Source organism: Thecamonas trahens (assembly GCF_000142905.1).
Source record: "Thecamonas trahens ATCC 50062 unplaced genomic scaffold supercont1.2, whole genome shotgun sequence".
Classification (NCBI taxonomy): Eukaryota; order Apusomonadida; family Apusomonadidae; genus Thecamonas; species Thecamonas trahens.
Genome location: NW_013657678.1, coordinates 1 through 27,741, shown reverse-complemented (window position 1 = coordinate 27,741; position 27,741 = coordinate 1). Strand labels below are relative to the sequence as shown.

At 62.9% G+C, this 27,741-nt stretch overlaps 11 protein-coding genes across 11 annotated transcripts in view; 6 read left to right on the top strand and 5 right to left on the bottom strand.

Moving 5' to 3' along the window:
* Window positions 1–4,909, top strand: part of AMSG_11601 (uncharacterized protein) — a gene marked incomplete at its 5' end in the record, with an annotated part of 6,219 nt that extends 1,310 nt beyond the window's left edge. The window contains one exon of the mRNA XM_013907418.1: window positions 294–4,909. Coding sequence (XP_013762872.1) covers window positions 294–4,678 — 4,385 coding nt within the window. The 3' untranslated portion in view covers window positions 4,679–4,909. The remainder of the gene's footprint in view (window positions 1–293) is intronic.
* Window positions 4,158–7,318, bottom strand: AMSG_00334 (adenosine deaminase). Its single transcript, XM_013907161.1, has 2 exons — window positions 7,249–7,318; window positions 4,158–7,126 (listed from the first exon to the last, which is right to left on the bottom strand). Exons 1-2 carry the CDS (start codon window positions 7,300–7,302, stop codon window positions 4,967–4,969), a joined length of 2,214 nt encoding a protein of 737 aa, XP_013762615.1. The 5' UTR covers window positions 7,303–7,318; the 3' UTR covers window positions 4,158–4,966.
* A 360-nt stretch (window positions 7,319–7,678) lies between these two features.
* AMSG_00333 (DNA primase) lies at window positions 7,679–9,384 on the top strand. Its single transcript, XM_013907160.1, has 2 exons — window positions 7,679–7,759; window positions 7,939–9,384. Exons 1-2 carry the CDS (start codon window positions 7,687–7,689, stop codon window positions 9,345–9,347), a joined length of 1,482 nt encoding a protein of 493 aa, XP_013762614.1. The 5' UTR covers window positions 7,679–7,686; the 3' UTR covers window positions 9,348–9,384.
* Window positions 9,385–9,397: 13 nt separating this feature from the next.
* AMSG_00332 (ATP synthase subunit delta) lies at window positions 9,398–10,455 on the bottom strand. The gene is made up of 2 exons (XM_013907159.1): window positions 10,281–10,455; window positions 9,398–9,834 (listed from the first exon to the last, which is right to left on the bottom strand). Exons 1-2 carry the CDS (start codon window positions 10,431–10,433, stop codon window positions 9,451–9,453), a joined length of 537 nt encoding a protein of 178 aa, XP_013762613.1. The 5' UTR covers window positions 10,434–10,455; the 3' UTR covers window positions 9,398–9,450.
* Window positions 10,456–10,518: 63 nt separating this feature from the next.
* Window positions 10,519–13,119, bottom strand: AMSG_00331 (TFIIH basal transcription factor complex helicase subunit; the record flags this gene model as incomplete). The annotated part of the gene is made up of 1 exon (XM_013907158.1): window positions 10,519–13,119. The coding sequence occupies one exon, from the start codon at window positions 13,117–13,119 to the stop codon at window positions 10,669–10,671; it is 2,451 nt and encodes an 816-aa protein (XP_013762612.1). The 3' UTR covers window positions 10,519–10,668.
* A 254-nt stretch (window positions 13,120–13,373) lies between these two features.
* On the top strand, window positions 13,374–13,948 carry AMSG_00330 (uncharacterized protein). The gene has a single exon (XM_013907157.1). The coding sequence runs from the start codon at window positions 13,394–13,396 to the stop codon at window positions 13,919–13,921; it is 528 nt and encodes a 175-aa protein (XP_013762611.1). The 5' UTR covers window positions 13,374–13,393; the 3' UTR covers window positions 13,922–13,948.
* A 103-nt stretch (window positions 13,949–14,051) lies between these two features.
* AMSG_00329 (UDP-N-acetyl glucosamine transferase subunit alg13) lies at window positions 14,052–14,597 on the top strand (the record flags this gene model as incomplete). The annotated part of the gene is made up of 1 exon (XM_013907156.1): window positions 14,052–14,597. The coding sequence occupies one exon, from the start codon at window positions 14,052–14,054 to the stop codon at window positions 14,595–14,597; it is 546 nt and encodes a 181-aa protein (XP_013762610.1).
* A 55-nt stretch (window positions 14,598–14,652) lies between these two features.
* AMSG_00328 (uncharacterized protein) lies at window positions 14,653–15,397 on the bottom strand (the record flags this gene model as incomplete). Its single annotated transcript, XM_013907155.1, has 2 exons — window positions 15,292–15,397; window positions 14,653–15,145 (listed from the first exon to the last, which is right to left on the bottom strand). Exons 1-2 carry the CDS (start codon window positions 15,321–15,323, stop codon window positions 14,653–14,655), a joined length of 525 nt encoding a protein of 174 aa, XP_013762609.1. The 5' UTR covers window positions 15,324–15,397.
* Window positions 15,398–15,498: 101 nt separating this feature from the next.
* On the bottom strand, window positions 15,499–17,075 carry AMSG_00327 (counting factor 60; the record flags this gene model as incomplete). Its single annotated transcript, XM_013907154.1, has 4 exons — window positions 15,499–15,975; window positions 16,038–16,666; window positions 16,761–16,842; window positions 16,983–17,075. 4 exons carry the CDS (start codon window positions 17,073–17,075, stop codon window positions 15,499–15,501), a joined length of 1,281 nt encoding a protein of 426 aa, XP_013762608.1.
* A 1,772-nt stretch (window positions 17,076–18,847) lies between these two features.
* Window positions 18,848–22,739, top strand: AMSG_11600 (uncharacterized protein; the record flags this gene model as incomplete). Its single annotated transcript, XM_013907417.1, has 1 exon — window positions 18,848–22,739. Exon 1 carries the CDS (start codon window positions 19,062–19,064, stop codon window positions 22,737–22,739), a length of 3,678 nt encoding a protein of 1,225 aa, XP_013762871.1. The 5' UTR covers window positions 18,848–19,061.
* Window positions 22,740–22,913: 174 nt separating this feature from the next.
* Window positions 22,914–24,401, top strand: AMSG_11599 (uncharacterized protein; the record flags this gene model as incomplete). Its single annotated transcript, XM_013907416.1, has 1 exon — window positions 22,914–24,401. The coding sequence occupies one exon, from the start codon at window positions 22,914–22,916 to the stop codon at window positions 24,399–24,401; it is 1,488 nt and encodes a 495-aa protein (XP_013762870.1).
* Between the last annotated feature and the right edge of the window lie 3,340 nt (window positions 24,402–27,741).

Here is a 27,741-nt window from a genome sequence, read left to right as displayed (position 1 = left end):
CGGTCATGATCGGCACTTTGCCCGCACCATCGGCACCTCTGCCTGCTGATGCATCGGGGCCGCTGCCTGCGGAGGCACTGTGCGGTGTGAGGAGAGAGCCAAGTGAGTCGAGTCGTGCGGCCATCTCCTTTGCCGCCGGCCATCGATGTGACCGCGCTGTGCTCTCTCCGACCACACACAGCAACAAAAGACAGAGAGGATAGGTGCCACCAGACGGAACACCGCCACTGCCTGCACTCTCCCCCACCCCCACCCCACCCCCACCCCCCCCCTTCTCCCCCTTTCCCACACAGATGTTGTCCGCGACCTGGTGCGGTACCTGCGGCGGGATAACCCGAGGACAAAGGAGTTTCACCTTGCGCTTGGGCAGTGGTCTGTCATGCAGCGTGACCTGCTCCCGCTACTGGTGAACTACGCCAACGAAGGGGCGCTGGCCATGGCAGTGCTCAAGCTCATTACCATGCTCACGATGCCTGTGGAGGAAGAGCCCGGGATCGAGGAGAAGGAGAAGCTTTTCAAGAACACACTGGCGTACACCGAGTGCCTGCAAGCGTACAAGGAGGCGTTTCTCAAACCGGGCGTGCTCCCGTCGCTACTCTCGCTCCTCCTGGAGCCGCTCTCGCATGATGTGGCCAACGGCGGTGAGGGCCGGTCGCAGAAAGACAACGACCTCATTGGCCTCGTCCTCGCGCTCCTTCGCAACTTGCTGATTGTGCCGGACCCGCGGCCCCAGGCCGGCTCTGCCGGCGCTCACCGGGTCCACCTCCACGATGACTTTGTCGACGCCCTGTTCTCGTACGACGTGCCGGACCTGTTCCTCGCACTTGTCGCCGACATTGCGTCGCCGGACAACGAGCCGTGGGCGATGACGTGTCTGGAGATCTTTGCCAACTTGTTCCGCGGGCGCGACCCGCGGCAGCTCGTCCAGGCCCACAAGGACGGCGCGGGAGCCGCACCGCGGTCACCACCGCAAAGCCAAGCCAAAGGCGGCGGCGGTGCCGAGACTGCCAGCAGCGACCCACTCGGCATCCAGGACCTGATGGTTGAGGGGCCGCGGCAGGGCAAAGGCGTCTCGGCACCGCTTGCGGCCAACATGTCTGCGCTAGCGCGGACAGCGCGGCTCGAGGCCGCGGCGCGCAAGATGCGCAACGCACACGCGCCGTCACGGCACTCGCGGTTTGGTGGCGTCTTTCGGTATCAGGCTGCCAACGGGCAGCACTTTTCGTGGAACAAGCCGGTGACGGAGCTGAGCGCGACGGGCTCGCGCCACGATAGTGGCAAGCGGGCGCGCAAGCCGCCCAAGTCGCTTCCATCGGCCTTTCCACTCATTGTCGGCTCCAAGCCGCGGCTCCTTGCGGCGCTCTACTCGCTCGGCTCGGCCTTTCTTGCCGGCGGCTACGAGAAGCTGATGAAGGTGGTGACGAGCGTCTTTGCCGCCGCCGATGTGCTTTACGACCCGCACTCGGCGCGCGACAAGTGCAACTACTTTTTCCTTGCCAGCTTTGTGAGCCAGCTGTACGCCGTCTCGTTTGCCGCCTTTCCGCACCTGTTTGTCTCGGACGAGTGTGGAAAGCCCACGTTCACCATTGCACCGCTGGCGGTGACGACCCACACCGAGCCGGTCCTCTTCACCATCAAGTGGATCTCAACCTTTGCCACCGACAAGTACCCGGCCGGCCAGCAGGCGGCGCTCCGGCACATGGCGAGCCAGCTCGACTTGCTGCGGCTGATGATCACTGCCGGCGACGCCCAGAACACCGCCGCCGCCGACCCGGTCGTCGCCCTCATTCTCTACCACAACGATCTGCAGTCGGCGCTGGTCAACGCGGTCGTCAAATGGACGCCGCGGCGGTTCTCGCTCGACTTTCTCCGCGACGCCATTCACGCCATCCACGCGTTCCTCAAGACCACAGCAGCATTTACCGCCAACAAGGAGCACGTCTACCGCAAGGGCCGTCGCAAGCGGAAGGCCAAGGACAAGGCTGCGGCCGAGGCTGCGGTGGCGGCCGAGTCGGCGGCAGCGGCCGGGGCCGAGACCGCCGGGGCGGCGGCGGCAGCAGCAGCGGCAGCAGCGACTGCCGCTCAAGAAGCGGCCGAGGCCGAGGCTGAGGCCGAGGCCGCTCACCACGAGCACAAGTTTGACTTTGCCGAGTTTGTGCGCAACTTTGCGCGCTCGCCTAAGGTCATCGACGCGTATGTCGCGGTCCTCTCTGCGTACGAGGCCAACAGCTACGAGACCAACTACCACGTCCTCCGCATGTTCCACCGCATCGCAGTCTCGGCGCAGATGGAGGGCGCATTCTTCAAGGTCTCCATCCTTGCCCTCCTCAACGCCATGGTCCACGACCAGGCGTGGCGGGTCAAGGAGCCTGTCCTCCACAAGGAAACGGTCAAGTTTACCAAGTTTATCATGGCGAGCTTCACCAAGCGCGTCCGCCACGACCCGATGCTCTACATCGACGCGCTCATCAATGTGCGGACCTCGCGCATCCGCGACATTCACGAAATCGGCTCGGACGCCTGGCTCATCCAGCACCACAAGATGACGCCGCCGCCCGGGTGGCACGCGGCCAATGCGGCCCGCGGCGGGACGTGGACCGAGGCTGAGCTCAAGGTGCTCGAGGACGAGTGCAACACGGCGGTCGACGCGCGCGCTGCAGCGGCGGACAGGCTCGCCCGCCGCCGGGCCGGCAACGACAGCACGTCGCACAGCGGCTCGGCGTCGCCGGCGCCACACGATCCCGAAGCGCTGCTCGCGCGGCTGGTTGACAAGCTCCCGGGCCGGTCTCCAACCGCCATCAAGGCGCGCGCTGCCAAGCTCGGGTACAAGGGCTTGCTGAGCAAGCCGCGCGGGAGTGGCCGGTCGCGTCGGCGGCGCGGCGGTCGCGCGGGCAGCTCGGGTAGCGAGTCGGACGACGACGACGACGGCGTCCAGGCCATGGACTCGGGCTCGGGCTCGGGCTCTGACTCGGGTGCTGGAGTGTGGGACCAGCGGCGTGCGCCGCCTCAGGTGGCGTACACGCCGTTTGAGGTTGATGCCAGCCTGCCGACGGAGCTCAGCGCCGGGCTCGACGTTCTGGCGGCGGAGCTTGTGGCGAGTGGCGACTCGGCGCACGTTCGCGAGATTATTGCGCTGCTGCAGGAGGTCAACGAGGTGCGCGAGGCGACTGTGCGGCGCGGTGGGGCGCTCGCTCGCGATGCGCTCGAGCCGCAAAAGGCGAGCGAGGTCGCTGCGCTCACTCACTCTCGAGTCCAGCAGGTTCTCGGCCTCCTCGGCCTGCACCCACCGGTCTCGGAAGACGTGCCGCTGTGGGCAGTGCCGGCGAGCATGGATCCGGACACGCTGGAGTCGCGGCTGGACATGGCAGGCTTTGCGCTGCGCAAGGCACAGAGCCTACACGCGGCGGTGGCGGCAGCGGCCGAGGTGGCTGCCGGCGGCGAGGGTTCCGGCTCGCGGCGCGCGTCGACTCGGCGGTCGCGCAAGCGGCGGCGGTCGCAGGCGCTCGACGACACTGTCGGTCGATCGTCCGAGTCGGACTCGGACGCCGAGGCCGAGGGCGACGCTGCGACGCTGCCCCCACCGGCCGACGCGCCTGACGGGGTCAAGCGGTGGAGTGCCGCGGAGCTCGGGAGCGCAGTGGCAGACGACGCGGACGAGGCCACGCGCAAGGCTGCACTGGCTGGCGCGATGCGGGCTCTGGTGGCCTCGCCGGGCTACGCCATGGGCCTCTGCTTTGTCCGGGCACAGCTTGCGCTGTACGTGGCAAGCGACACGCCTGCGGTGAGACCGATGCGCAAGGCGTTCGGGTGGCCGATCAAGCCGCGGTCGATGGCGGAGTGGTTCTACCTCGAGTCGCGCGAGCTGGCTGCGGTCATGCAGGCGCTGGGGCTTGAGGCACCGGTCGCGTTGCCGGAGGATGTGGACAAGCTTGACGCGGTCGGGCAGGCCAAGGCACAACTGGCGACGTTCTGGCGGGTGCCGTACTGGCTCCGGCGCAAGCTCCGCAAGCTGCTGGCTACGCTCAACAAGCTCGAGGCCGGAGCGCTGCTGGCGGCGGCGATCGAGGCGACGGACGAGGCTGAGCTGGCGGCGTTGGCAGCGTCGTACGCGGCGTCGCGCAAGCGCGGTGACGACGAGGAGGAGGACGAGATCTGGACGGCCGAGGATCTGGCGTTTATTGCCGCCGACGACGAGGTCGACGACGGCGACGACGGCGACGACGACGGGTCGTACTCGGAGATCGGATCGGAAGACGGGTCACAGTCGGGCTCGGACTCTGGCTCGGGCTCAGAGTCGAGCACGTCCGACTCGGAGAGCGACTCGTCCGGGTCGTCGGACGACGAGGCAGCCAAGGCGGCGCTGGCGCGTGCTGCGCAGCGGTCGCGCGAGCTCCTCCGCAAGCGGCGCGAGGAGCGGCGGCAGAAGCGGGCAGCCGAGGCGCGCGAGGCGCGGCGGAAGCGTACGCGGGTGCTCTCCGAGTCCGAGTCCGAGTCGGACGACGAGTCGGGCGTTGCGGCGAGCGGCTTTTCAATCCTCTCGCAGCGGACGCCGCTGGCGCCGGGTTTGGCCGGCGCTGGGCTGGCGCCGATGGAGATCGAGGGTGCAGGCGTGCCAGTGGTAGCGCGGATGCAGCGGCGCGTGGTCATTGACGACTCGGACTCGGATTCTGACGAGTGAGAGGCCGTGCAGGGCGCGATTAGGCATCGGACGAGCTTTCCTTGCACGGGTCAGCGAGTGCGGCGAGGACGGCCGGCTCGGACTCGCGCGCCATGCGGGCGGCGAGCGACCAGTTGACGAACATGTCGTCGTCGATGGTTGGCTCGTTTGCCTCGAACGCGCCGTACTGGTAGCGGTCAGCGTGGCCGGCCGGAACCTGCATGTAGTGCATAAAGTGGATGTAGACAAAGCCATGCTCGTGGGCGATACGTGTGGCAGCGTCAAAGAAGTGCGAGCGGAGCTTGCACTTCAGGTCGTACGGGGCAAAGATGGCATCGATGCCGCCGGCAAGGAGCTTGAGCAGGTACGCGATGTTGATGTCTGCGCGGACGACAAGGTCAGCGATCGAGTCCACGAGCTTGGTGGTGTACATGGTGGCGCGGAAGGAGCAGAGCGCGACGGAGATCTCGTTGTCGAGGAAGAGCTTGACCGGCGACGGGGTGAACAAGTCGGTGTCTGCGGTGTAGAGCTTGAGCTTGTCGGTGATGCCGAGCTCGAGCGGGATGCCGAGGTCGGCGATGTAGTTGAACAGCTGCGGCTCCTTGTGAATCTGGAAGCCGCCGGAGATGCGGTCGGCGCCGCCGTCAGAGAGCGCAGCGAGGACGGTCTCGGGCGACTGCGAACCGGCGGAGATGACGACCGGCATGGTAGCGTCCTTGAGAAAGTCAAAGGTGGCCTGGTAGTAGCGGTAGTCTTCAGGGGCGAGGTCGATGGAGCCAAAGCGCCGACGCCAGAGACAGGGCCCTTGCGAGCGACGGCGAGCTCAGCAATCTCGCGGAAGACAAGCGGGTCGCAGAGGGTGGCTGGCGAGACTGAGACGGCGAGGACTAGACCGGCGAGGACGCCGGTGGACTCGGAGGCGGATGCAATGGCATCGAGGGTGGCGTCGACAATGTGTGCCATGGTCAGGCCGCGGCCGGTGTGGAACGAGGGCTCGAGGACCAGCTCGATGTAGAGGTAGTTGTCTGCGGCGGCGGAAGCAAAGATGTCCGCGACCGAGTCTGCGATGGCGTCGCGGGTCTGCAGCGCAAGGTTGAAGACGCGCTTGGCGACCGAGGTCGAGCCCGGGGTGTGTGTGTCGGACGACTCGACGAGGGCGTCAAAGACGGCGCGGTCGGGGAGCCAGGTGGCCGGGGCGTCCTGTGGCGGGTCGAGGCCGAGGACGGCGGCGGCGGTGACGGGGCAGGAGTCGTCGGTGACGGCGTCGGCAAAGTGCTTCCAGACAACGTCGAGCGAGGCCGAGCCGGCGACGCGGCGGTGGGCGTCGATTTTGGGGAGAGCGGCGACGAGGTCGCGCGAGATGGCCGGTTGGGAAGCGGTGCCCCAGTACGGGTCCTGGAGCGACTTGTGAAAGTTGACGGCGGCCGAGTAGTAGTGCGGGTCGTTGACGATGGGCGAGACGTCAAAGCCCTCGGAGCGGAGGATGGAGACGGTCTGGTAGAGGGCCTCTGCGCGCATGCGCTTCTTGGTTCCACGCTCGAGAAAGGTGGCGGAGAAGCCGTTGTCGATGATGCGGACGATCTGGGCGAGGTCCATGCCAAGCTCGGTGTGGCAGACCATGAGCTCGTCGGAGAGAGTGACACCCGAGATGCGTGGGTTGTCGGTGTTGATGGTGACGCAGACGTTGGCCTCGAGGTAGGACTTGAGTGGATGGTCGGCAAGCGCCGAGACGGCCTTGGTCTGGAGGTTGGAGGTGGGGCAGACCTCGAGCGGGATGCCGCGATTGACGACGTAGGCCAGGAGCTCGGGCGAGTCGCCGAGGGTGGTGCCGTGGCCGATGCGGTGGGCGCCGCAGTAGCGGATGGCGTCGAGGATGGACTCGGCGCCGGCGGCCTCGCCCGAGTGGACGGTCATCTTGAGCATTTGCTTGCGAACGAGCTCAAAGGCGGCCTTGTGCTTGGACGAGGCAAAGCCAGACTCGGGACCGGCGAGGTCAAAGGCGACAACGCCGCGGTTGCGGTAGCGCCAGGCAAGCTCTGCCACCGACATGGTGGTCTCGGGCGGCATGTGGCGCATGCCGCAGAGGATGATGCGGGCAGTGATGGGTAGGTGGTACTCGGCCATGGCCTTGCCCTCGCACACGGCCTCCATCACCTGGGTCAGCGACATGAGCTCGTTGACGTGGAGGATGGGCGCAAAGCGGATCTCGACGTAGCGGAGGCCGTCGGCCACGGCGTCCTCACACGCCTCGAAGAACATGCGCGTGAGCGCGTACGGCTTTTGCGCCACAGAGTTGACAATGGTAAAGCCGCGGAGGTACTCGACGAGGCTCTCGCAGTCGTTGTCGACCTCGATGAGCGCCCGCAACTCCTCGAGATCGTTGGTCGGGAGGCAGACACCCTGCTCTTCGGCCAGCTCTACCACCGTCTCCACACGGACCGAACCGTCGAGGTGGCGATGGAGGTCGACCTGTGTACGTGGTGCGTGTGCGTGTGTGCGTGTGTGTGTGTGTGTGAGTAGAGGGAGTGAGCAGAGGAGGGAGACGGGGGGGCCTGGGGGCGCGGGGAAGGGGGAAGGGGAGGAGGGTGTACCTTGGGGAGTTTGCGGATGATGTCCACGGTGAGCTTGGGTCTGTCCTGTGCCATTATGCGTGTGTGTTGGGGGTGAGTGGAGTGTGGAGTGTGAGTGTGAGTGTGAGTGTGAGAGGTTGGACGGTGCGGGAAGGTGGCGAGTGAATGTCCCAGGGCAGTTTGCGCGGGACGGGGGACGGGCGGGGCGTGGGGGGGGGGGGGAGGGGGGGGGGGTTGGTCATTGTGGTTGATATGTGTGGGGTTTGTGATTGTGATTGTGATTGTGATTGTGATTGTGATTGTGATTGTGATTGTGATTGCGATTGTATGTGTATATATGTGTGTGTGTGTATATGTGTGTGTGTGTGTGTGTGCGTGTGTGTGTGTGTGTGTCGGTGGGCATGGTTCAGGGATGGGGGGGGGGGCTGCATCGGGCAACACTCGTCGACCATTCGAGCCATGAGCGACACGCCTCCGGCCAACGCCACTTCGTCTCCGTCTCCCATGTCCCCGGAGAAGGACGAGTCGCGTGGTATGTTGAATGCACATGTGTAGAGCGGGAAGATGAGGGTGTGGTGGGCATGAATAGTGGTGGTGGTGGTGGGGTTGGGGGGGGGGGGGGGGTTGGGGGGTCGGGCGGCGAGTGTAGAATCAACTCGGCGGGGCAACTCACGGACGGTGAGTACTGATGTATGGCGGGTCTGGCGACAGGAACGAAGCGGCGTGTGGATGAGGTTGTCGCGGGCGAAGCGTCGCAAGTCAATGTGGCGCCGACGGAACTCTCGGATGAGTTCCCGGAGCTGTTGCGGTTCTACTACTCGCGTCTCTTCCCCTTTGCCCCCTTTTTCGAGTGGCTCTCGTACGGCGATGTCTCGGGCACGTCTGTGGCTGCGGCGACGGGGCTCGGCGCGGCCGGAGTGGGTGAGGCTGCGGCGGGCGGGCGTGGCGATGGGATGGGCCTGCAGGGCTCATACGTCTCGCGGCGCGAGTTCTCGTTCACGCTCGAGGATGACGTGTACATCCGGTACCAGTCGTTTGCGTCTGCGGCGGAGCTCGAGGCGGAGATCCGCAAGAAGCGGCCGTTCAAGATCGACATTGGGGCGGTGTACAACGCACCGCCCAAGGACCACAAGACGATTCCTGCGGGCGCGTTCAAGCCGCTGGAGAAGGAGCTTGTGTTTGATATCGATATGACCGACTACGACGAGGTGCGGACGTGCTGCTCGGGAGCGGACATCTGCACCAAGTGCTGGCCGTTTATGACGATTGCCATCCGGGTGCTGGACACTGCGCTCCGCGAGGACTTTGGCTTTGAGCACCTGCTGTGGGTGTACTCTGGGCGGCGCGGGATCCATTGCTGGGTGTGCGATCCGCGGGCGCGTGCGTTGTCGCAGAACGGGCGGTCTGCGGTTGCCGAGTACCTCAACCTCATCCGCGGCTCGGAGGACTCTGGCCGCAAGGTCTTTGTCACCACGCCGATGCATCCATCGGTGGAGCGGGCGGCGGCGGTGGTCGAAGAGTACTTTGAGGAGCTGGTGCTGGAGGAGCAGGGCATGTTTGGCTGCGCAGAGCGGTGGGACAAGATCCTCCCGCTCATCTCGGACGAGTCGGCACGGGCCGGCATCCGCAACGCGCTCATCCAGCAGGACGGTGACAACGCGCTCGGGGTGTGGGAGGGCATCAAGGACATGTACGCGCAGAACAGCTACCGCAGCGCCGATCTCACCGAGATCATGCTACAGTTCTGCTACCCGCGGCTGGACATCCACGTCTCCAAGGGCCTCAACCATCTGCTCAAGTCGCCGTTCTGCGTGCATCCCAAGACCGGGCGCGTGTGTGTCCCGCTCGACCCCGCGCGCGTGGCCGACTTTTCGCCGTTTGACGTGCCCACCGTCTCGCAGCTCGCGGCCGAGCTGACCGAGGCGGCCAAGGCGCCGGCGCCCAGCGCCGACGAGCCGAGCCCGATGGACGTTGCTTCGCAGTCGGGCCGCGCTTACAGTCTCACCTCGCTCAAGCCGTACTTTGGCTACTTTGAGAACGTCTTTCTCAAGTCGCTCCTCGCCTCGATCCGCGAGATCAAGCAGGAGGCTGCGATCCGGGAGGGCGTCATCGACTTTTGACGGCGGCGCTACCGGAATTAAAACCACTAGGACACGGTGTGTGTGTATGATGTGTATGATGTGTGTGTTTGCTTGTGACTGCAGCTCTGCTTGCGGTTCCAGACTACGCAAAGACGTCCTGCGAGGCGGCGAGGACCATGGTGCCGTACAGCTCGGCGCCGATCTGTGCGCGGGCACGCTCCTCGTCGGTGGAGGCGGCGGAGAAGGCGTTGGTGTACTCTGTCTGCGCAGCGCGGGCAGCCTCAATGTCAATGTCGGCAACAGGGACAGCCTCGGGCACGTTGATGTTGAGCGTCGAGTCGTCGTTGACGACAGCAAAGCCGGTCGGGACAAAGTACTGCTCCTTCGGGCCGTCCGACTCCTTCTGGACAACGACCACACCAGGCTTGAGCTCAGTGACGAGGGCAACATGGCCCGGAAGCACACCAGTCATGCCCACCATCGACGGGATGAGCGTGCAGTACACCTCCTCGTTCTCGTACAGCGCCTGCACGTACTCGGCCCAAAGTTCGCCCAGTCAAGTACCCAATACACCCAGTTCCCCCCGTGAGTCTCCATCTTGTTCCCTCCGCCGTCTCTCCCTGCCCAAACCCTCTCGTCCAGCCACTCTACCGCCTCCGCTGGGCGACTCGGCCCGCGGGTCGGCCTCGTCCGGGGATGACCTCAAAAAATTGCACTCGCGGGGGAGGAGGCTGTAGGAGGTCCTACCGGTGGCAGGGGGCCGCCAAGGGCATGGGACATGCACAGCGGGTGCAGCTAGCAAGCGCAGTAGGCTCGTAGCACGGGCGTTCAGTGCGCAGGAGTGACTGTGCGCGCGTAGGAGGCGGTGCGGTGCGCGGGAGCGGGAGACCGGGTGATCCCGCCCTGGGCTGGCGAGGGGAAGCAGGTCGTGACCAGGCCGACCGGGCACGGCATCCGCGGCAGCAAACGTACCTTGTCCGGAGTGGCAAGGGTGAGGGTGAGCTTCTCCGGAATGTCCTTGGGGCCGGCAGCCATGGGGTCCTCGGCGAGGACGCGGGCCGCAGTGGCAAACGTCGCCGACGAAGTGGCGGTGACGCGCCCGAGCGTGGTGGCAAGGCGGAGCATGGTGGTGAATGGGAGAAGTGGTGCGTAGCGGAGGAGTTTTGGCAGCGAGCCGTTTGGGGGGGCGGGGGCGGAGGAGAAGGGAGGCGCGGGCATAGTTTTGTACTGCTTTGCGACGAGGCTATGCTTGCCATCATTGGCTGCAATCTTGGCAGTTGTCATTGTGGTAGTCATCAGCACTGCAGTCGTCATCATCATCATGTGTGATGCTGGCAGGCTTGGCGGGTGAGAAGCTCGATCAGCCGATGGGCTCAGCGCCCGGAGGAGGGGTGGCGGATGGGAGCGAGTTGACGTAGGCCTCGTCCCAGAGAGTGGCGGCTTCGGCCTGGGGATCCTTGGCGACGGGCTGAGCCATGTTGAGGAGAAAGTCCTTGGCAACCTGGATGGCCATGTCGGACGAGAGATTGAGGTTTGCGCCGGTGAGGTACTGGGCAATCCAAGCCGGGAGCTTGTCGCGCTTGTCAGCGCGGTTGTAGCGCTTGTCGGCAAAGATCATGACACCGTAGTCGGTCTTGCCGCGGATGACGCGGCCGACGCACTGGGCGGCATTGCGCATGGCGTCAAAGGTGAGAAAGTCGGCGTCGCGGATCTGGAACTGCTCCTGGAGGTAGGCGAGGCGGGCCTTGAGAATGCGCGACTCGGTGTAGACAAAGGGGACGCCAAAGAGGACGACGGCGCGGCCGTAGTGGTCAGAAAAGTCAATGCCCTCGGAGACCTTGCCGCGAGCGACGGAGAGGAGGACGGCGCCGCGGCCCGAGTCACAGGCCTTGCGGTAGTTGTCGAGGGCGATAGCGGTCTCGGCAAAGTCCTGGGTCTCGATGAAGATGAGCTTGTTCTTGAGAATGAGGTTGAGGATGCCGATCTTGTGCCAGGTGGCGACGATGGACTCCATGTACGAGTACGAGGTGAAGAAGGCGACGATGCCGTCGGGAACCACGCCCGAGAGCTCTACGAGGAGCGAGCCAAAGTTGCGGATGACGGTCATGTCGCTCCGCATGTCGTACTTTGTGGAGATGGCGCACTGGTCCGAGCCGCGGGTGACGACGAGCGGGCAGAGGCACTCTCGGGTGAGCGACATTGGGAACGACTCGGATGCGACCGGGGTAAACGAGAGCATCTTGGGGTACATGTCAAGCGGCGAGAGGGTGCCCGAGGTGATGACGACGGTGCGGAAGCGCTCAAAGACTGGGCGAATGGCGACCGAGGCGTCGAGGCACGAGAAGATAAGGACGGGATCAAAGACCTGTGCGCCCTCGACGTTGGCGTACGGCTCGATGAGGACGAGGAAGCCCTGCGAGTAGGTGGCGACGAGGGTGCCAAAGTCGGCGACCAGCTTGAGCGCGGCGTACTCTTTGATGTCGGTGATCTCGAGCGTCCGCAGGAGCGAGGCTAGGCGCTCGGCGGTGAACCGCAGCGGTTTGGCATCGAGGGCGGCCACCGACTTTGCGTCGTCCAGAAAGGCGGCCGGCTTGAGCTCCTTGACCTCGCGGGTGTTGATGCGGAACTTGAGGTACTCGACGAGGCGCTTGAGGAAGACTACAAAGTGCTCGGCCTTGCGGATGTTGCCCGGCACGGCCTCGTTGAGCACCTCGTCCGAGAGCGAGGGGTTGGCAAGAATGGCGTCGGAGGCCCGCGACTGGGCCATTGTCCGCAGGCCCTGGACGAGGACCTCGTACTCGGCGCGGAGCTTGTCCAGATTGGAGGCCTTGATCTCGGCGACGTTGCGCTCGAGTGCGCGGACGGCGCGCTTGGCGGCGGCCAGGACGGGGCGGTCAATGTGGACGGAGAGCGCCTCGATGCACACATTGTCGATGTTGTGAGCCTCGTCAAAGACCACGACCGAGTCTTTGGAGAGCTCTGACGAGATGAGGGCGGCAATCTTGGGGTCGAGCATGTACTGGTACGAGTAGATGACAACGTTGGCGTCCTGAACCATGTTCCGGGCCAGAAAGTACGGACACCAGCCCTTGGCGCGGCCAAACTCGCGCAGGTCCTCCAGGGTATACACGCCCGGCGGGAGAAGGCCGTCGCGGCCGGCAGCATCGAGACCTTCGTAGTACGAGCAGAGGCCTACGGCGGCGGCGCCCTCGGGGGTGGTCACTGCCAGATCCTCAATGTCGGTGAGACCGTCGGACGGGCCGGCCAGCTCGGCGTCGTCGAGCTCGTCGTCGGGCTGGCCGTCGCCTGCGCGGCGGCGGCGGGCGCGGTCTGTGGCGCGGGCGCGGCGGCGGGCGGCGGCGGCGGGCACTCGGGCGTCGCGGATCCACGACGCGGTCATCGAGTGGCAGCGGGCGTCGACCTCTTTCCCGTTCGACTCGTTCTCCAGCGCAGGATGGATGCATAGGTTGCGGCGCGACGAGAGGCCGATGCCAAGGATGGTCGAGTTGGGCGCCAGGCCGCGGTCCTCCTCGGTGTACGCCACCAGGTTGCGCAGCTCCTCCAGCGCCTTTTCGATTTCGGGCACCGTCCGCGAGCAGTAAATGAGCTTGCCTACTTCTGGGTGTGCCAGCTGGTACGAGGTGACCAGAGCGAGCAGGGTGATGGTCTTGCCGGTTCCGGAAGGCATCTCCAGCGCAGCATGGCCTCCGGCGTCCAGGGCCCGCTTGAGGTGCTGCATGTAAGCGTACTGTTCCGGATACACCCGTGGGTAGGGGAAGTACACCAGGAGGCCATCGAGGTAGAACTTCATGTCTCCTCGAGTGGTGTGTTGTGTGTGGTGGGGGTGGTTGGGCCGGTGTGTGTGTGTGTGTGGTTCGCAGGCGAGTCGCAGTTGGAGTGGCCGGCACTTGTCGCAGCGGTAGGTCGTCGGAGGGTGAGGGGAAGGGGATGATGGCCATGGTGGCTGTAACTGTGGTGGCAGGGCCACATGCAACGGGTGGAGTTGTGAGAGCTGGCCGGGAGGGCAGGACTCATGGCGGGTGATGGACGGAGTGATGGGCACAGGTGAACGTAGCAGGCAGTGTATGCGAATGTCAACGATGGCGTGTGTGGTGGCGATGGTTGGAGCGGTGGCGATGGTGATGATGGCTGGGGAGATGCAGGTGGCTGGCGAGCATGTGGTCGGGGCGGGCGGCTTTGGTCCGATGGCAGGCGGAGCGGCGCCGCAGGGCGTGTACGACGTGGTGCTCGCGTATCGCGACCGACTCAACACTGATGACTGCAAGGGCTGGGCGGCGCTGTTTACGGTCGATGGCATCAAGTACGATGCGCCTGCACCGGCGATTGGCCGCGCAGCGCTCGAGCAATTCTGCGTCTCGCATCGGTCCTCGCTTCTGGCGTTCCAGTATGCGTATGCGTCGCCGATCATGGTGACTGAGTCGTCTGGCTTCCGCGCTACGGTCCAGTGGCTCATCGGCGGCGCAACGGCACCGGGCAAGGGCATGGTCCAAACTGGCTTTGGCTCGTATGTCCTCACCGCCAACGCCACCGCCGAGCACGGCTTTCTCATCGCCGAGTGCACCGGGTACAACCTCGATCCGTTTTACGAGTAGACTGGAGTGAATGCATGCCTGAGCACAGGTTGGAAGAGATGGTGAGGTCAGACACAGTGGAGAGGCTGTGGCGGTGGCCGGCCACTCGACCCGTGACGGTAGCGAGAGTCGGGCCAGGGCGGGAAGAGGCATGAGCAGAAGCAGAAGCAGAAGCAAGGGGCATGTGTTTGTGACGGTGGGGACGACCAAGTTTGACGCGCTCATTGCGGCGGTCAACTCGGCGGCAGTGGCCGAGGCAGCGGCTGCGGCAGGTGCTAGCGGCGTGGTGGTCCAGGTCGGCGGGTACGGGGAGGCGATGGACGAGCTTGCGGCACGATGTGATGGGTTGGGGATTGGCTGCGAGGTGTACAACTACAAGCCGAGCCTGCAGGAGGACATGGCTGGCGCGGGATGGGTGATCGGGCATGCGGGAGCAGGGACGGTGACCGAAGTCCTGCGGATGGGCAAGCCGATGGTCGCTGTGGCCAACGGCTCGCTGATGAATAACCACCAGGAAGAGCTTGCAGCGGCGATGGCGGGAGCAGGGTATGTGATCCGTGCCGAACCGGAGCCGCAGTCGCTGGCGGCGGCGCTGGCGGCGCTATCGGATGGATCAGCCGAGCTGCAGCCGTTTCCGCCGCCGGCGTCCGAGGCGTTTGTGGCGGTCCTCGACGCGGAAATGGGGTTTGTGCCGTGACGAGCGACGCAAGGTTGCAAGGTAGGGGGGGAGGATTTACGCCGACAAGGGGCAGCTACTGGGCCGGGGCGGCGGAGGCGGTCGCCTCGCGCTGGCACTGCAGCAGGTTGTCAAAGACGCCCTGGCAGTAGGCGATGTCACCCTGGTTCTGCGGATCGTAGACGCACTCGTTAAAGGCGCGGGCAAAGTCGAAGCACGGGTCGGCAGCAGCGGCGCCGGCGGCGCCAGCCTCGCCACCAGCAGGGGCGGCCTCGCCACTCGAACTCGAGCCGCCAAACAGCGAGTGGCCGATCATCGAGCCGAGCATGGAGCCACCGGCGGCAGCAGCCATGTTGGAGAGAAAACCGCCGCCACCAGCCGCGGGTGCGGCAGCGCCAGCCGCGGGCGCCGCGGCAGGCTTGCTGGAGCTCGAGCTTGAGCTCGTCGAGCTCTTGGGCGGAGCAGCGGTGGACGACGAGGCCCGCGACGGAGCAGCGCGCGGGGCAGCGCGCGGAGCAGCGCGCGGGGCAGCGCGCGGGGCAGCGCGCGGGGCAGCACGCGGGGCAGAGCTGTGGTTGTAGGTGCGAGAGGGGAGAGGGGGGAGGGGAGGGGGGAGGGGGGTGAGTCCGGCTTGGTCGTGGTGCGCGTCATGACGGGCAGGTCGCTCAACTCGAGGAGAGGTCGGGCAGGGAGAGCAGGAGCACGAGGAACGTACCGGCGGAAACCACCAGAGCGACGGCGGGGCATAGTGTGTTGAAGAGAGAGAGAGTAAGAGGTAGAGAGAGGTGTTGTCCGGGACTCTGTGGTTGTGCAGAGAGCGGTGTGTAGGCGTGGGAGTGGGTGGAGCCGGCGGGTGCGAGTGGGGTTTGTCGTTTCACGAACAAGTGAATGTCGCGCAGGCGACGGGGGGGGGGGGGGGACGCTACATGTACATGGCGGCGTTGATGGGCGACCAAGGGCCCTGGGGACCAGCAGCACCACACATTGTGGCGTACTGGGCCGGAGTGAGGGCATTGTGGCCGACGAGCGAGATGAACTTGGACCACGGGCAGATGGCGGAACAGCCCGGGACGACGATCTCGTCACCGTTGTAGAGGAGGTGGACAAAGTAGTCGCCAGCGTTGTTGACGAGGAGCTCCATGGAGAGGTGGGCGGCGTAGGGCGGCCATGCGCCGTTGTAGGCGCCAAGGCAGTTGAGGAGCGGGCCGATGGTGAGGTCCTGGCCGCCGTAGAGGCGGAGGATGGGGCCGTCGTAGGCAGAGCCGGCGGACATGACATCCTCCATGGCAGTGAGGAGCTCGCCAAAGAAGGTACCGACCGAGATGGAGGCCATCGTCTCGTTGAAGAGCCAGTGGTTGACGGTCCAGGTGCCGGCATCGACGACCTGGTCAAAGGTCGACTGCGAGACGCCGGCGGGAGCGGGAGCTTGTGGCAGTTGCGGCAGGCAAAGTCGTCGAAAACGCCGATGAAGAACGGGTACTGGGTCGAGCCGATGGCGGATTCGGACTCGAGGTGGAGGAGCGAGAGGATGTGCGAAGTGAGGCCCTTGGTGTCGGCGCGGAAGTCGGCCCAGGCCTGCGACTGCTGCTGCTCAGCGATGCGCTTGAGGAGGTTGGGGCAGGCGGCAAAGTTCGGCGACATGTTCTCGTAGTTGGGGTCCATGGTGTGGATGGGAACAGCCTCGTAGACCGGGCCGCGCTCGTAGACGTTAGGGAAGATGCCCTGGATCTCGGACTGGGCCGACTGGCGGCAGCGCGGGATGTTGATGGCACGGACCCAGACGTCGCGCGAGTTGTACTCGGACGGAATAAAGCCGTAGGTGTCGTGGTAGAGCTCGCGGAAGTGCGAGCCGATAATGTTGTGCTGGACGTGACCCTTCTCGGTCAGCTGGCCGAGCGAGCAGTTGCCGGGCAGGACGCCGCGGTTCTCGAGCTGGGTGAACCGGAACAGGCGCGGCTCGTCGAGGTAGCCCTCATCGGCCGAGCCAGTCGCCGGCTTGTCAACCATGCTCAGCTGGCACGTCCATTCGGCCTCGTTGCCGGCACCAGGCAGGCCGACAACCGGCACACGATCGCCGTGGCGGAAGATGACTAGGCAGGCGGGTGGGTGGGTGGCTGGGGTGAGTTCCGTTGCCGAAGGGGGGGGGGGAGGAGAGGGAAGGGGGAGGGGAGGGAGGTAGCGTACGCTGGACGAGGGCAAGCGAGTATTCATCGGTGTCAAAGGTGGACTTGAGCCACGGGTTGCTCGGGGCCACCGATGAGTTGGCCTGCAGCGAGGAGGAGGAGGAGGAGGGGGAGGATGTGTGGTGGTGAGTGGCTGGATGGGGAGCACGTGCGCGGAGGTGGAGGCGGAGGCGGAGGCGGAGGCGGAGGTGGGGGGTATGGGTATGGGAATGGCAGGGCGTACGGAGCAGTAGGGGAGCGGGTATGTCTGTGCGGAGCAGCAGAGGGCAAATGCAAGGAGGGCACAACCGAAGACTGCAGCGGCGGAGGACGGCATGGTGGCAGGGTTGAGTGTGTGGTGGTGGCAGGGGGGGGGGGGGGGAGGGGGGGGGGGGGAGAGGGTAGACAACTTGTCTTGGGAATAGTGGTGGTGGGTATGTGGTGTTACACCTCGAGAGGGAGTGTTTGTTTGTGTGTGTGTGTGTGTGTGTGTGTGTGTGTGTGTGTGTGTGTGTGTGTGTGTCTGTTGTGGTTGGTGGCTTGCTGGTGGTGGCGCCAAAACACAGGCCGGCTGTGGTGGACGAAGAAGGGCACGTAGCGGGGCTAGGATGCCGTGGAAGGCGGCGGGAGGGAAGGCCTGTGTGGAGTGATGCTATGTGGCATGTGTTTATGTGGTTTGTGCGGGTGTGCGGGGTGTGCGGGGTGTGCGGGGCGCGGTTGGCGGGTGTGCGGGCTGGTGACTCACGGCGAGGACGGCGAGCGGTGCGCAGCATGAAGACCCTGCCCAAGTCGACGGTGCTCAAGGTTGTCCGGGGGTACAATCCGCGACTCAAGGTGAAGGACGGCGAGAAAGTTGATCTGTTGCTCACGCTCAACTATTGCCTCTTTCTCCGAAAGGTGGCACTCGAGACAAAGCTCACGATGGGCAAGGCCAAGGTCCGCAAGCCCAAAGCGAACCACATCCGCGACGCGCTCAACGCGGCGTTGAGCCAGACTAGGACGAAAAGCTAGAGTTCGTGCGCACAAGCAGGCGAGCGCACTTGGCTTGCGCTCCAAACGCACGTGCGGCGACATGCGGTTGGCGCCGCCGCTGCTCATCGACATCAAACTCGGGGTTGCGGTCGGCTCGAGAGGCCGCGATGGATGCGACGGCCGCGGCGAACACAGGCCTCAGCCCGGCCGCCGCTGAGAGCTGGGAGTAAATGAGCAGGGTCACTTCAACCGTTGTGTCGTGCTTCTGCCCGCCGCCTGGTCCTTTGTCAGATTGGAGCACAGGGGTGTGAAGGGACGAAATGGCTGGAGTTTGCCGGGGCAAGAGAACGCTAGGGGGAAGGGCATTTTTCCTTTTTTTCCCCGCGTCCACTATGCTGAGCGCGCAACTTGTGGTTTCTAGGGGGTCAGATTGGTATCTCTCTCTCTCCTTGCTGTGTGGGTGGCTGTGAGGAGTGGCCACAACGGTGTTGTCAGTTTCCTCGCCAATCCATGCGTCAACTCGTCTGCGTTAGACCCCTCGATCTGCCCACAAACCCCCCAAAAAACACGACACACCAAAGAAGTATGGCGGAAGTCGCACCCTCCATCTTGGCGTCTCCACCACCACCCCTTCCGCACCACCTAGCGGCCCACACCCAACCACCGAGGTCATACCCCGCTCCCCCTCCCCCCCCCACATACACACACATCTCGAAGGTTCTTATACTTCATGGCAGTACACCTTGGGCGAGTCTGTGCTTTGGTGGTGGCGGCGTTGGTGGTGGCAGCCAGCGGTCAGCAATGCGGCGAGTCGAGCTTGCCTGCCATGGCAACAGGTAGCCCACTCGGCGCCGGCGCCATTCGTGCTCGATACACTGATTTTGGTGACATGAATGGAGATGGTGTGTTGGACGTAGTCTCGCAGTCCTCGCCAGCCATTCAGTTCTTGTCGGCGAGTGGCATAGCGACAAGTGGGCCTGATGTGACAACTGACATGGCTGGCAACGCGGCGGCTGCGGGGGACTTTGATAGCAATGGTCACACTGATGCCGTCACCTTTTCCTCGGGCGCTAGGGCTCTGAGAGTCTCGATAGCTGACGGTGGCGGTGGCTTTACCACCTATACCACCGCTGCAAATCATGGGGGTACTGTTACGTGGCGAATCACCGTCGACGACTATGATGGAGATGGAGATGTCGACATTGCCTTCATCTCTTACTACGATGACAAGGGCTGGGGATGGCTGGAGAACACGTGGCCTGATCTGCCCTCGGCTTGGTCGTATCATCATGTTGACACCTCTGGTGGCTACACAAACGTAGTGCCGCACGACATCGACGGAGACGGCTCAATGGACGCCGTGGGTATCAAGTACGCTCAGAACGAGCTTCATGTCCTCATTGCCGGGCCCGGTGGCAAGGTCAGTGCCCATTCACAATCCATCGTTGCCATCCCCCACCAGAATGCTAACGACGCCGTCATTAGCGATCTGGATGCAGACGGTGACGCGGACGTTATTGTGTGCGACCAGCTCAACGCGTGGTTAACCATTTATCTCAACTCTGGCGCTGCGCCTTACTACGGCCCGTCATCGGACATGACCATCGGTCTCGCCCAAGCCAAGAACGTGCGCATCGAGCTCATGGACGCCAACATGGATGGAACACCTGATGTCGTTGTTGGGACGTACTCAACCGGAGGAAGGTTGACATACGTTGCCTTGCAGTCGCGCCTCGGTTCGGGCCTGCCCCAGTTTGCGCCGGCCTACTATCTTGTGCCATCTGGCACCGATGCACCAACGTTTCACATTGGCCCAAGCAGGGACACATCGACGGCTCGTGTCGCTCTCTACACGAGCGCTACACGAGATCTGACTCGAGTCAAGCTCCAGCCGCTTGGGACATTTCCGCTCTACACTGCTCTCTCGGGCTCGGTACCGACTCGGACCGTGTCGTCAGCAGCACGCGCCCTCGACATGGATCACTCTGGCCACATCGATCTGGTTTTTGCTGCTGGTAATGCGCTTTACGTAGCGCTGTCGGGAGTGACCTCCGCCTCGACGCTTGCCCCGCCTGCCCTTCTCTTCTCGTTGCCTTCCTCTGCCGGCACGGTCTCGAGCTTTGCTGCCGCGGATGTGACGGGCGACGCCGCCATTGACATTGTTCTCGCTGCTTCGGGCTCGAACGATCTCTTTGTTTTGCGCGGCGGTGTGAGCACGGCGCTACCGTGGAGCCACGACGCCACGACGCTACCGACCGGCCTTCCTACCCCAGCGATATCGGTCGAGACGCTTGATGCGAACGGCGATGGCACCGTCGATGTCCTCGCGTTCTCGGCTTCTGCTGCCGTGGTGGTGCCGGGCATTCCGTGGACTAGCGATGCAGCTGTGGCCTGGTTTGACTCTCCAGTGGTCCTGCCGCTTCCTGGAGGTATTGTGCTTGTCCCTGGCTGTGTCGTGTGGACTGCTGACGTTACCGGCGATGGGCTGCGGGATCTGGTGTTGCTCGATGTGGCAGCTGGCGACATCTACGTCGCAGCCGCCACGCCCGGTAGTGCCGTGGCATTTGCACCACCTGTAGTGCGCCTCGCAGCCGGCGCGACTGCCGTCGGTGCAACTTCGTTTGCGCTTGCCTCGATGGGTCCAGGGCCGAATGCCGGTCCCGATCTGGTGTGGGCGCAGGCAAGCTCGGTGTACGTCGCTCTCTCGCCCGGCGGCCCCGGGTCGTACTGGCTGGCAGCAGTCTCGCTCGGATCGCCTTCGGGCGCCCTGCTGGTGGACTTGTGTGTCGTCGACGTCACGCATGATGGCCGCGCCGACGTGTTCTGGGTCGACGTCTTGGGCGCGGCCGGCTTTTGGTTCAACAACGAGCTGGACATGTCTTTTGACGCGAGTGATGTACGCAATGTTGTCGATACCCTCCCGACCTCGGCAACGCTCTCATTGGTGCTTGCTGACTTTTCAGACGACGGCTATCTGGACATTGCCGCCGTAACCAACACCTCGGTTCATGTCGCCCTGCAAACGCCCGAGTTTGGGGCGCTTGTAGCTGTGCCCGGCTCGCGTGCTACGCTGACAGTGCCCGAGTGCGGCGGCGTGCCGTACACTCTGGCCTGTCTCGCCGCATCGCTCAGCCACATCTCTTCCTGCACGGACACCTACGTTGTTGGAGCAGGGCTCGCCCGACCGTTTGTCGGTTGCGCGCGAGAGCAGACCGTGCTGGGGATTGTGGGCGGCGGACGGGCGGTGCCTGTCTCGTCCGCCACACACATCTCCAACGCAGCGTTTGATTGTGCGGCACGTGGCGGTGGTGTGGTTTTTGCCGCCACCGCCACGCTCCATCTGGTCAACGTTGCGGTCCACGGCACCACTTTCGGCTTGCCAGCTTCGTCTGAGACTGCCGGTGTGATGTCGTCGGCCGCTCTGGTGGTCACCAACTCGAGCTTTTCTCATTGCGACACTTCGGCCGCATCGACCTTCCAATTGCAGGCCGGGCAAGGTGGATGCATTGTCGTCAACGGTGGTAGCCTCGTGCTCACTGACACAGTCTTTACCGACACTGACGCTGCGTTTGCCGGCGGTGCTGTGGCCTTGTTCGGCGCGTCTTCGGTAACGATGGCTGGATGCGTGTTTGAGCGGACGCGAGTGACCGGTGCGAATGGCATCGGCGGTGGTGCTGTGTACGCGTCGGCGGTGTTAGCGGTTGTTGTCCGCGACACGGCTTTTACGGCGGCCTCGGCAAGTTCGGGCTCGGGCGGGGCGTTGTACATCGATGGCTCGACTGTGAGCTTGGCGCTTGATGGTGTGGTTGCCGAGCACTGTACTGCGCTTCTCGGGGCGGGCGGGGCAATGGCTGTCACTTCACTCTCGCTCACGCTCGATCAGAGCGGGCCGATCACTCTCCGCGATTGCTCGGCGCGCTGGGGAGGGGCTGTTGCGGTCGCGGGTACAGCCGTCCCTTCCGCGTTAGAGCCCATGGCGCTGCGGCGGGCCGGCTCTTCCGTGTCTGCCCTCGGTGCAGCAGCCGACTTTATAGTCGACGGCGCGACGGCAGCTTACGGTGGCGTGGCCTTTTCGTGTGGCCCGTCATGGGAGTTTGGCAACGAGACCGATATTCGAGGCACCGTTGCCGCCACCTTTGGTGGTGGCATTGTGTACCACTGCTTGGACGATCCGCAATTTCAAGCGCCTCCCGCTCTGTGGGCGGCCGCAACAGTGACTGCCGGCTACGGCGAGGTGGCAGCGTCCCAGCCGGCATCGGCGATGCCGGCCTCGATTCCATCCACGGCCACTGCCGGTTTGGGTCTAGGGAAAGGCGAGGTGACGCTCCGTGATGCGTATTCCACCCTTGTGGTCGATGCGAACTTGCTCTACACCGTCATTTCGTCGTCGCTGATAGATCCTCGTGCGTTGGAGCGCAAGGGAGAGTACGTCGGCGGCGCATACTCACTAGCTTCTGTTGCGCTCTCACCATTGAGCATTGCGGACCTTGGAGTCCCACTAAGCTACTCGCTGCGGCTCAAGGAGGCACTGGCCGACAGCGCAACAGAGATTGCAGATCTGACGGTGACGCTCTCGGCATGCGGCGAAGGCTACGGGCGGTTCTCAGCCGATGGCACGCCACTAGTATGCGCCGAGTGCTTGACGGGCACGTTCTCGCCCAACACCTCGACCGATCCGTGCAAGGTACAGGTGACGTGCAGCGGGAGCGCCTTGGCCATCAACGGCGAGTGCGTCGATTGCCCCGACAACACGCTGCGGGTTATCAACGGCTCGTTGGACATCCCGCCTTGCGTCTGCCCGCCGGGCTTTTACACACCGGAACGGCGAGTCAACACGGCATGCATTGCATGCCCACCTGGTGGCACATGTGCCGGTGCGCTGATGTGGCCCGTCGCCTCTCCCGGCTTCTACCCAGATGACGGCACTTCGGCCGGCGTAGAGTTTTCCGCCTGTATTGTGCCGAGCGCATGCATCGGCGGGCTCAACTGCGGAAGGCATTACAAGGTCGGATCGTACTTTTGCACCTAGTGTGCCGAGAATGCGTACCGCCTGGCAGACGGCAAGTGCGACGCTTGCCCAAAGTCGTCGACGGCGCTCTTTGCTCTGCTCCTGATTCTGGTGGTCGTCGTGGGCGTGGTGGCGTTTGTGGTTGTCATCGTGACGGCAGCGACACTGAGTAAGCCAGGCTACTCCGCGAGCGAGATGTCTCGGGTGAAGACAGTGCCACATGCCGTAGCTGTGGGCCTGGTCTTCCTGCAGGTGCTGGGCATTCTGGCGCGCGCGCCACTCAACTGGCCGGAGCCGCCCGTGCAGCAAATTCTGGATGCAGCCAACGTGGCTAATGTTCAGCTGAGTCTGTTTGCCACTGATTGCACCGTCAAGTCGTTCCTCGTGCGGTACATGATGTCTCTTGCGCTGCCACTGGTTCTAGCGGTGGTGCTTGTGATGCTTGTGTGTGCTGTCAAGATGGTTCCCGGACTCATGGCGTGCTGCATTCCGCGTGCCGCGATGACACACGTGCCACTGCAGGCCGTGATGGAGCGGCTGGTGGTCGTATTTGGGCCACTGGTGTACATTCCGCTCTCGCGCTCGGTGCTGGTCTTCTTTGATTGCTCACAGCTGCCGAACAATAGCTACGTACTCGATGCAGATACATCGGTCCAGTGTTTTGGCGACGAGTGGTTGTCAGTTCTGCCGCTTGCGCTAGTCGGCCTTGTCGTGTATGTGGCGGCTATGCCGGTGTTCTTTGCGGTCCGGCTATGGCGGAGGCGGCATCGATTGGATGATCCGGATGTATTGCTTAGACTCGGCTCCATTTACAACATCTACCTTCGCAAGTGGTACTGGTACGAGGTGGCGCAGCTGATCAAGCGGCTGGGGTTTGTCTCGACAGCGCTGTTCTTCTCAAACATCCTGGTGTGGCTCTTTGGAGGCCTCATCGCTGTCTTTGGCGCATCGGCTGTGTTTGTGCTCAAGTACAAACCGTTCCACCTGCCGAAGCATAATACGCTGGAGATGAAGCTCGACGTGTGTGTGCTCATCCTTGTGTGCTCCGGCATGCTCTTTGTGCTTGACGACCACTCACGCGGCTCGTTTGTGGCAATCGTCGTCATTGTGGTCGCCACCATGGCCTACGCCCTAGGCTCCATCATCACTGCTGGCGTGCACGAGATTGGTGAGCGCATTCGTGACCGCCACCGCGTCAGTGCGGCCCACCCAATCAACGCTGCTCATGACGAGGCACTTGTCCGCCACCTCGCCATGCATTTGCCGGACGTCAGATCACGATCTCTACGCGAACAACTCGGCGAGGTTCTGCCACACTCCTACTATGACTCGCCCAACACCAGCATCGCACTTGCACCTGTCGACGCCACCATGCGCGTCGACCACGATTCGATGAGCTCGAGCTCGCGATCGGGCTCGGACTGGGGCTCCAGCACGCGATCGGAGTCGAGAAACTTGTCAAGCAAGTCGGGCCCGTCGCCAGCCACCAGCAACGACTCGCCGTCAGAGTCGCTGGTGTGTTCGGCGTCTGTCGACCTGTCGGACATGCCACATTCTGCCGTGCTATCCACGCGCATGAGCAACAGATCAGGTATGGGTGGCGATGGCTCGAGAAGTTCACTGCGTGGCTCCAAGACGCGTAACCAGAGTCACGTTGGGCAGCGACGCAACTCGCGGCGGTGATAGATGAACTCGTCAGTAGTTCACCAGGGAGCTATGCTGCTTACATTCAACCAAAGAGGCGCACGTTCGCCAGCTCGTTCGACACGTTAAGCCAGCCGCAGCTCCATCTTTACAATCGGCATTCCTCTCAATCCACCCATTCGCTACTCATCCTCATCTCGCTGCGGCGGCCAAAGAAAACGTGTCCAAAAGATATCGTGAGGATGGAGAGTAATGAGTATAGAAGAGGCGATGAGGATAATGGATGTGTGTGGGTGTGGGAGATGAGGGAAGCAGGTACTTAGGCGGCATGGGCGAGGAGGGCCGACGGGATTTGATTGATGGACGTCGATGGAGACGATGGCTTGAGATTGCGGGGAAGCAGCCAACTGCACTTTAGCCGGCCACTGCAATACCTATCGATTGCACTGGCCCTCTCTTGTTATTCCTTGTCTTGGCCAGCCCGGTGGCTTCGTCGTCTGGCTCGGTGATCGGCAGCAGGGGCGGCTGGCGATGAGCAGGCCGGCGGGGGCTGTGATGGGCAAGGCCGGAGAAGGGAGGGGAGGAGTGGGTTGGAGGGCACCCTGGTAGGCATTGCCAATGATGTGGCTATCTCTCTGCATCGTCTCCAATGCTCTGTCGATGGCTAGCTAGCTCTCGGTGGTGCCGGCGGTGGTCGGTCGGCGGCGGGCGGCGGTCGGCGGCGAGCAGCCGGCGGTCGGCAGCGATGCTGTTGACGGGATGGCGTCGACTGATGTGCGTAACGGCGAACAGGGGGTGGGTGGCTATGTTTGCAGGGGTGGTGAGTACGTGTGGTGTGGGTATGGTGGTTGTGGGTGGTGATGGTGGGGAGTGGGGGTCGGAGATGGGCCCGCGGCAGGGGGTGAGCAGCATCGAAGGGAAACAGGGCCAACAACTTGGGCCTGAGCCGGCGAAACTCGGATTCTGGAATACAGCAGCTGTGGATTGGAGACTGTGCAAGGGGTAGTGTGGACGTGTAGTAGAGTAGTAGTGAAATCAGATTGGTCATATCTTGCAATGAGTGTGGTGGGGGCGTGTGCAGGGTCGGGCGGTCGAGGACGTGCTCAACCACCTAGGCAGAACAAGTCGACGCGCAAGTGAGCCGAGGTCGATGGGTATCGCTGATAGCGATATTGGTACTGGTGATAGTGTGGGGTGTGTGATGACATTGGGTGAGGTTGTGGGTAGCGTAGCTGGTAGTGGGAAGGAGCTAGATAGTGATGAAGGTGGGCCTGATCGGGCGAGCGGGAGGCGGCTGGCGGCTGGTGGTCGGCGAGGAGGGGCAGCAGAGGGGGCTGGATCGAGGCTGGGTGGCTTGAGACCGCTGTTGGTTAATGGATGGGCAGTCTGGCATGTGATGGTTGAGGAGTGTGGGTGTCGGGGTCGGGGATGAGGATGGAGGTGACGTAGAGCGGGAAGACGAGGAGGATGAGGAGGAAGAGGAAGCCGAGTGCGCGATGGGATGGTGGTGGGTATGGGCACGACCTGTGGGTGGTGGTTGTGGCTAGGATGATAGTGATGGTGGTGGAGTAGGGGGTGAGTGTAGTGGTTGGGAGTGATCGGGCGTAATGAGTATGGTAGGGGGGATGAGGGGGGTCGTGACATGGGTGGCGGGACGGGCGAAGCGGTGGTGGATATGGCGATTGGGCTTGAGCATTGATGAAGGTGAGTATGATACGGCTGATACGTGTGTGTGAGGTGTGGTTGATGAGGGTGGAGGGGCTTGGGCGGCAGAGGGAAGGCGGCGGACGTTAATTGAGTTGAGCGTTGAATTAATTGAAGAAAGCCGGAACCAGCATCAAACGAGGCAATGACGTCCACAACAACAACCAAAGTTCATACATGGCTTGCACAGCACACACATGAGAAAGTCAACAGGGACTGGGTAAAGCTGGCAGGCAATGGGATGAACTCGGGTGACGTTGAGGTCAATGAGGCAGGGGCGGTTGATCAATCAGATCTGCAGATCAACCACTACCAGAACACAACAAAGTCAACACAAAATACATTGCATGCACAACTATTGACCATGGCCAACAACAACAAAGTTGAGAATCGATGGTGTAGTGAGCAAGGTCGATCATGGATGTGGAAGTCAAGGTCGATGAAAACAGGGGAATCAAGAACAACTGAAGCATGCCGAACAATGATACAAAGCAACAACAAAGCGAAAGGAATGATGAATGGGAATGCATGTCGATTGTAGTCAACCATCACAGGCAAAAGCAACCAAAGCAGAACATGAAGGCAGACAATAGCAACAACAAAGCATGTGGAAACATGAACGGCAAAGAACAAGGAACATGGATAGCCAACAACAAAAGAAGGAGAAAGAATCGAATGATCAATTGACAATGATCAATGACATTCAATTGCATGTCAAACAATCGAACGAGTGACGAGTGGCGAATCATGAAAATGTTGAATGACATTCATGTCACTCAACAACCCGCACATGCCACTCGGCCGAACAAGTGACACGGGCAAGTGTCAATGGAGGGATGGGGATTGTGAATCACCATCAAAGACTCAATTCAGGCCCGTGCACAGCCATTCGCATGGTGGGTGGAGAATGAGTATGGTGGGGTGGGTGGGAATGTGGATATGGGTCATGGGTGGGATGGGTAGGGGTGGCAAGGGGGCAGTGAGTGGTAAGTGGAGTGAGTGGTGGTGGGTGGGGAGGAATGGAGTGTGGCTAGGGTTGATGAGGCATCAGCTAGGGTTAGGGTTAGGGTTAGGGTTAGGGTTAGGGTTAGGGTTAGGGTTAGGGTTAGGGTTAGGGTTAGGGTTAGGGTTAGGGTTAGGGTTAGGGTTAGGGTTAGGGTTAGGGTTAGGGTTAGGGTTAGGGTTAGGGTTAGGGTTAGGGTTAGGGTTAGGGTTAGGGTTAGGGTTAGGGTTAGGGTTAGGGTTAGGGTTAGGGTTAGGGTTAGGGTTAGGGTTAGGGTTAGGGTTAGGGTTAGGGTTAGGGTTAGGGTTAAGGTTAAAATTAGGGTTAGGGTTAGGGTTAGGGTTAGGGTTAGGGTTAGGGTTAGGGTTAGGGTTAGGGTTAGGGTTAGGATTAGGGTTAGGGTTAGGGTTAGGGTTAGGGTTAGGGTTAGGGTTAGGGTTAGGGTCCGCGTTAGGGTTAGGGTTAGGGTTAGGGTTAGGGTTAGGGTTAGGGTTAGGGTCCGGCCCAGGGTTAGGGTTAGGGTTAGGGTTAGGGTTAGGGTTAGGGTTAGGGTTAGGGTTAGGGTTAGGGTTAGGGTTAGGGTTAGGGTTAGGGTTAGGGTTAGGGTTAGGGTTAGGTTTTTGGTTAGGGTTAGGGTTAGGGTTAGGGTTAGGGTTGGTTCACTTAGGGTTA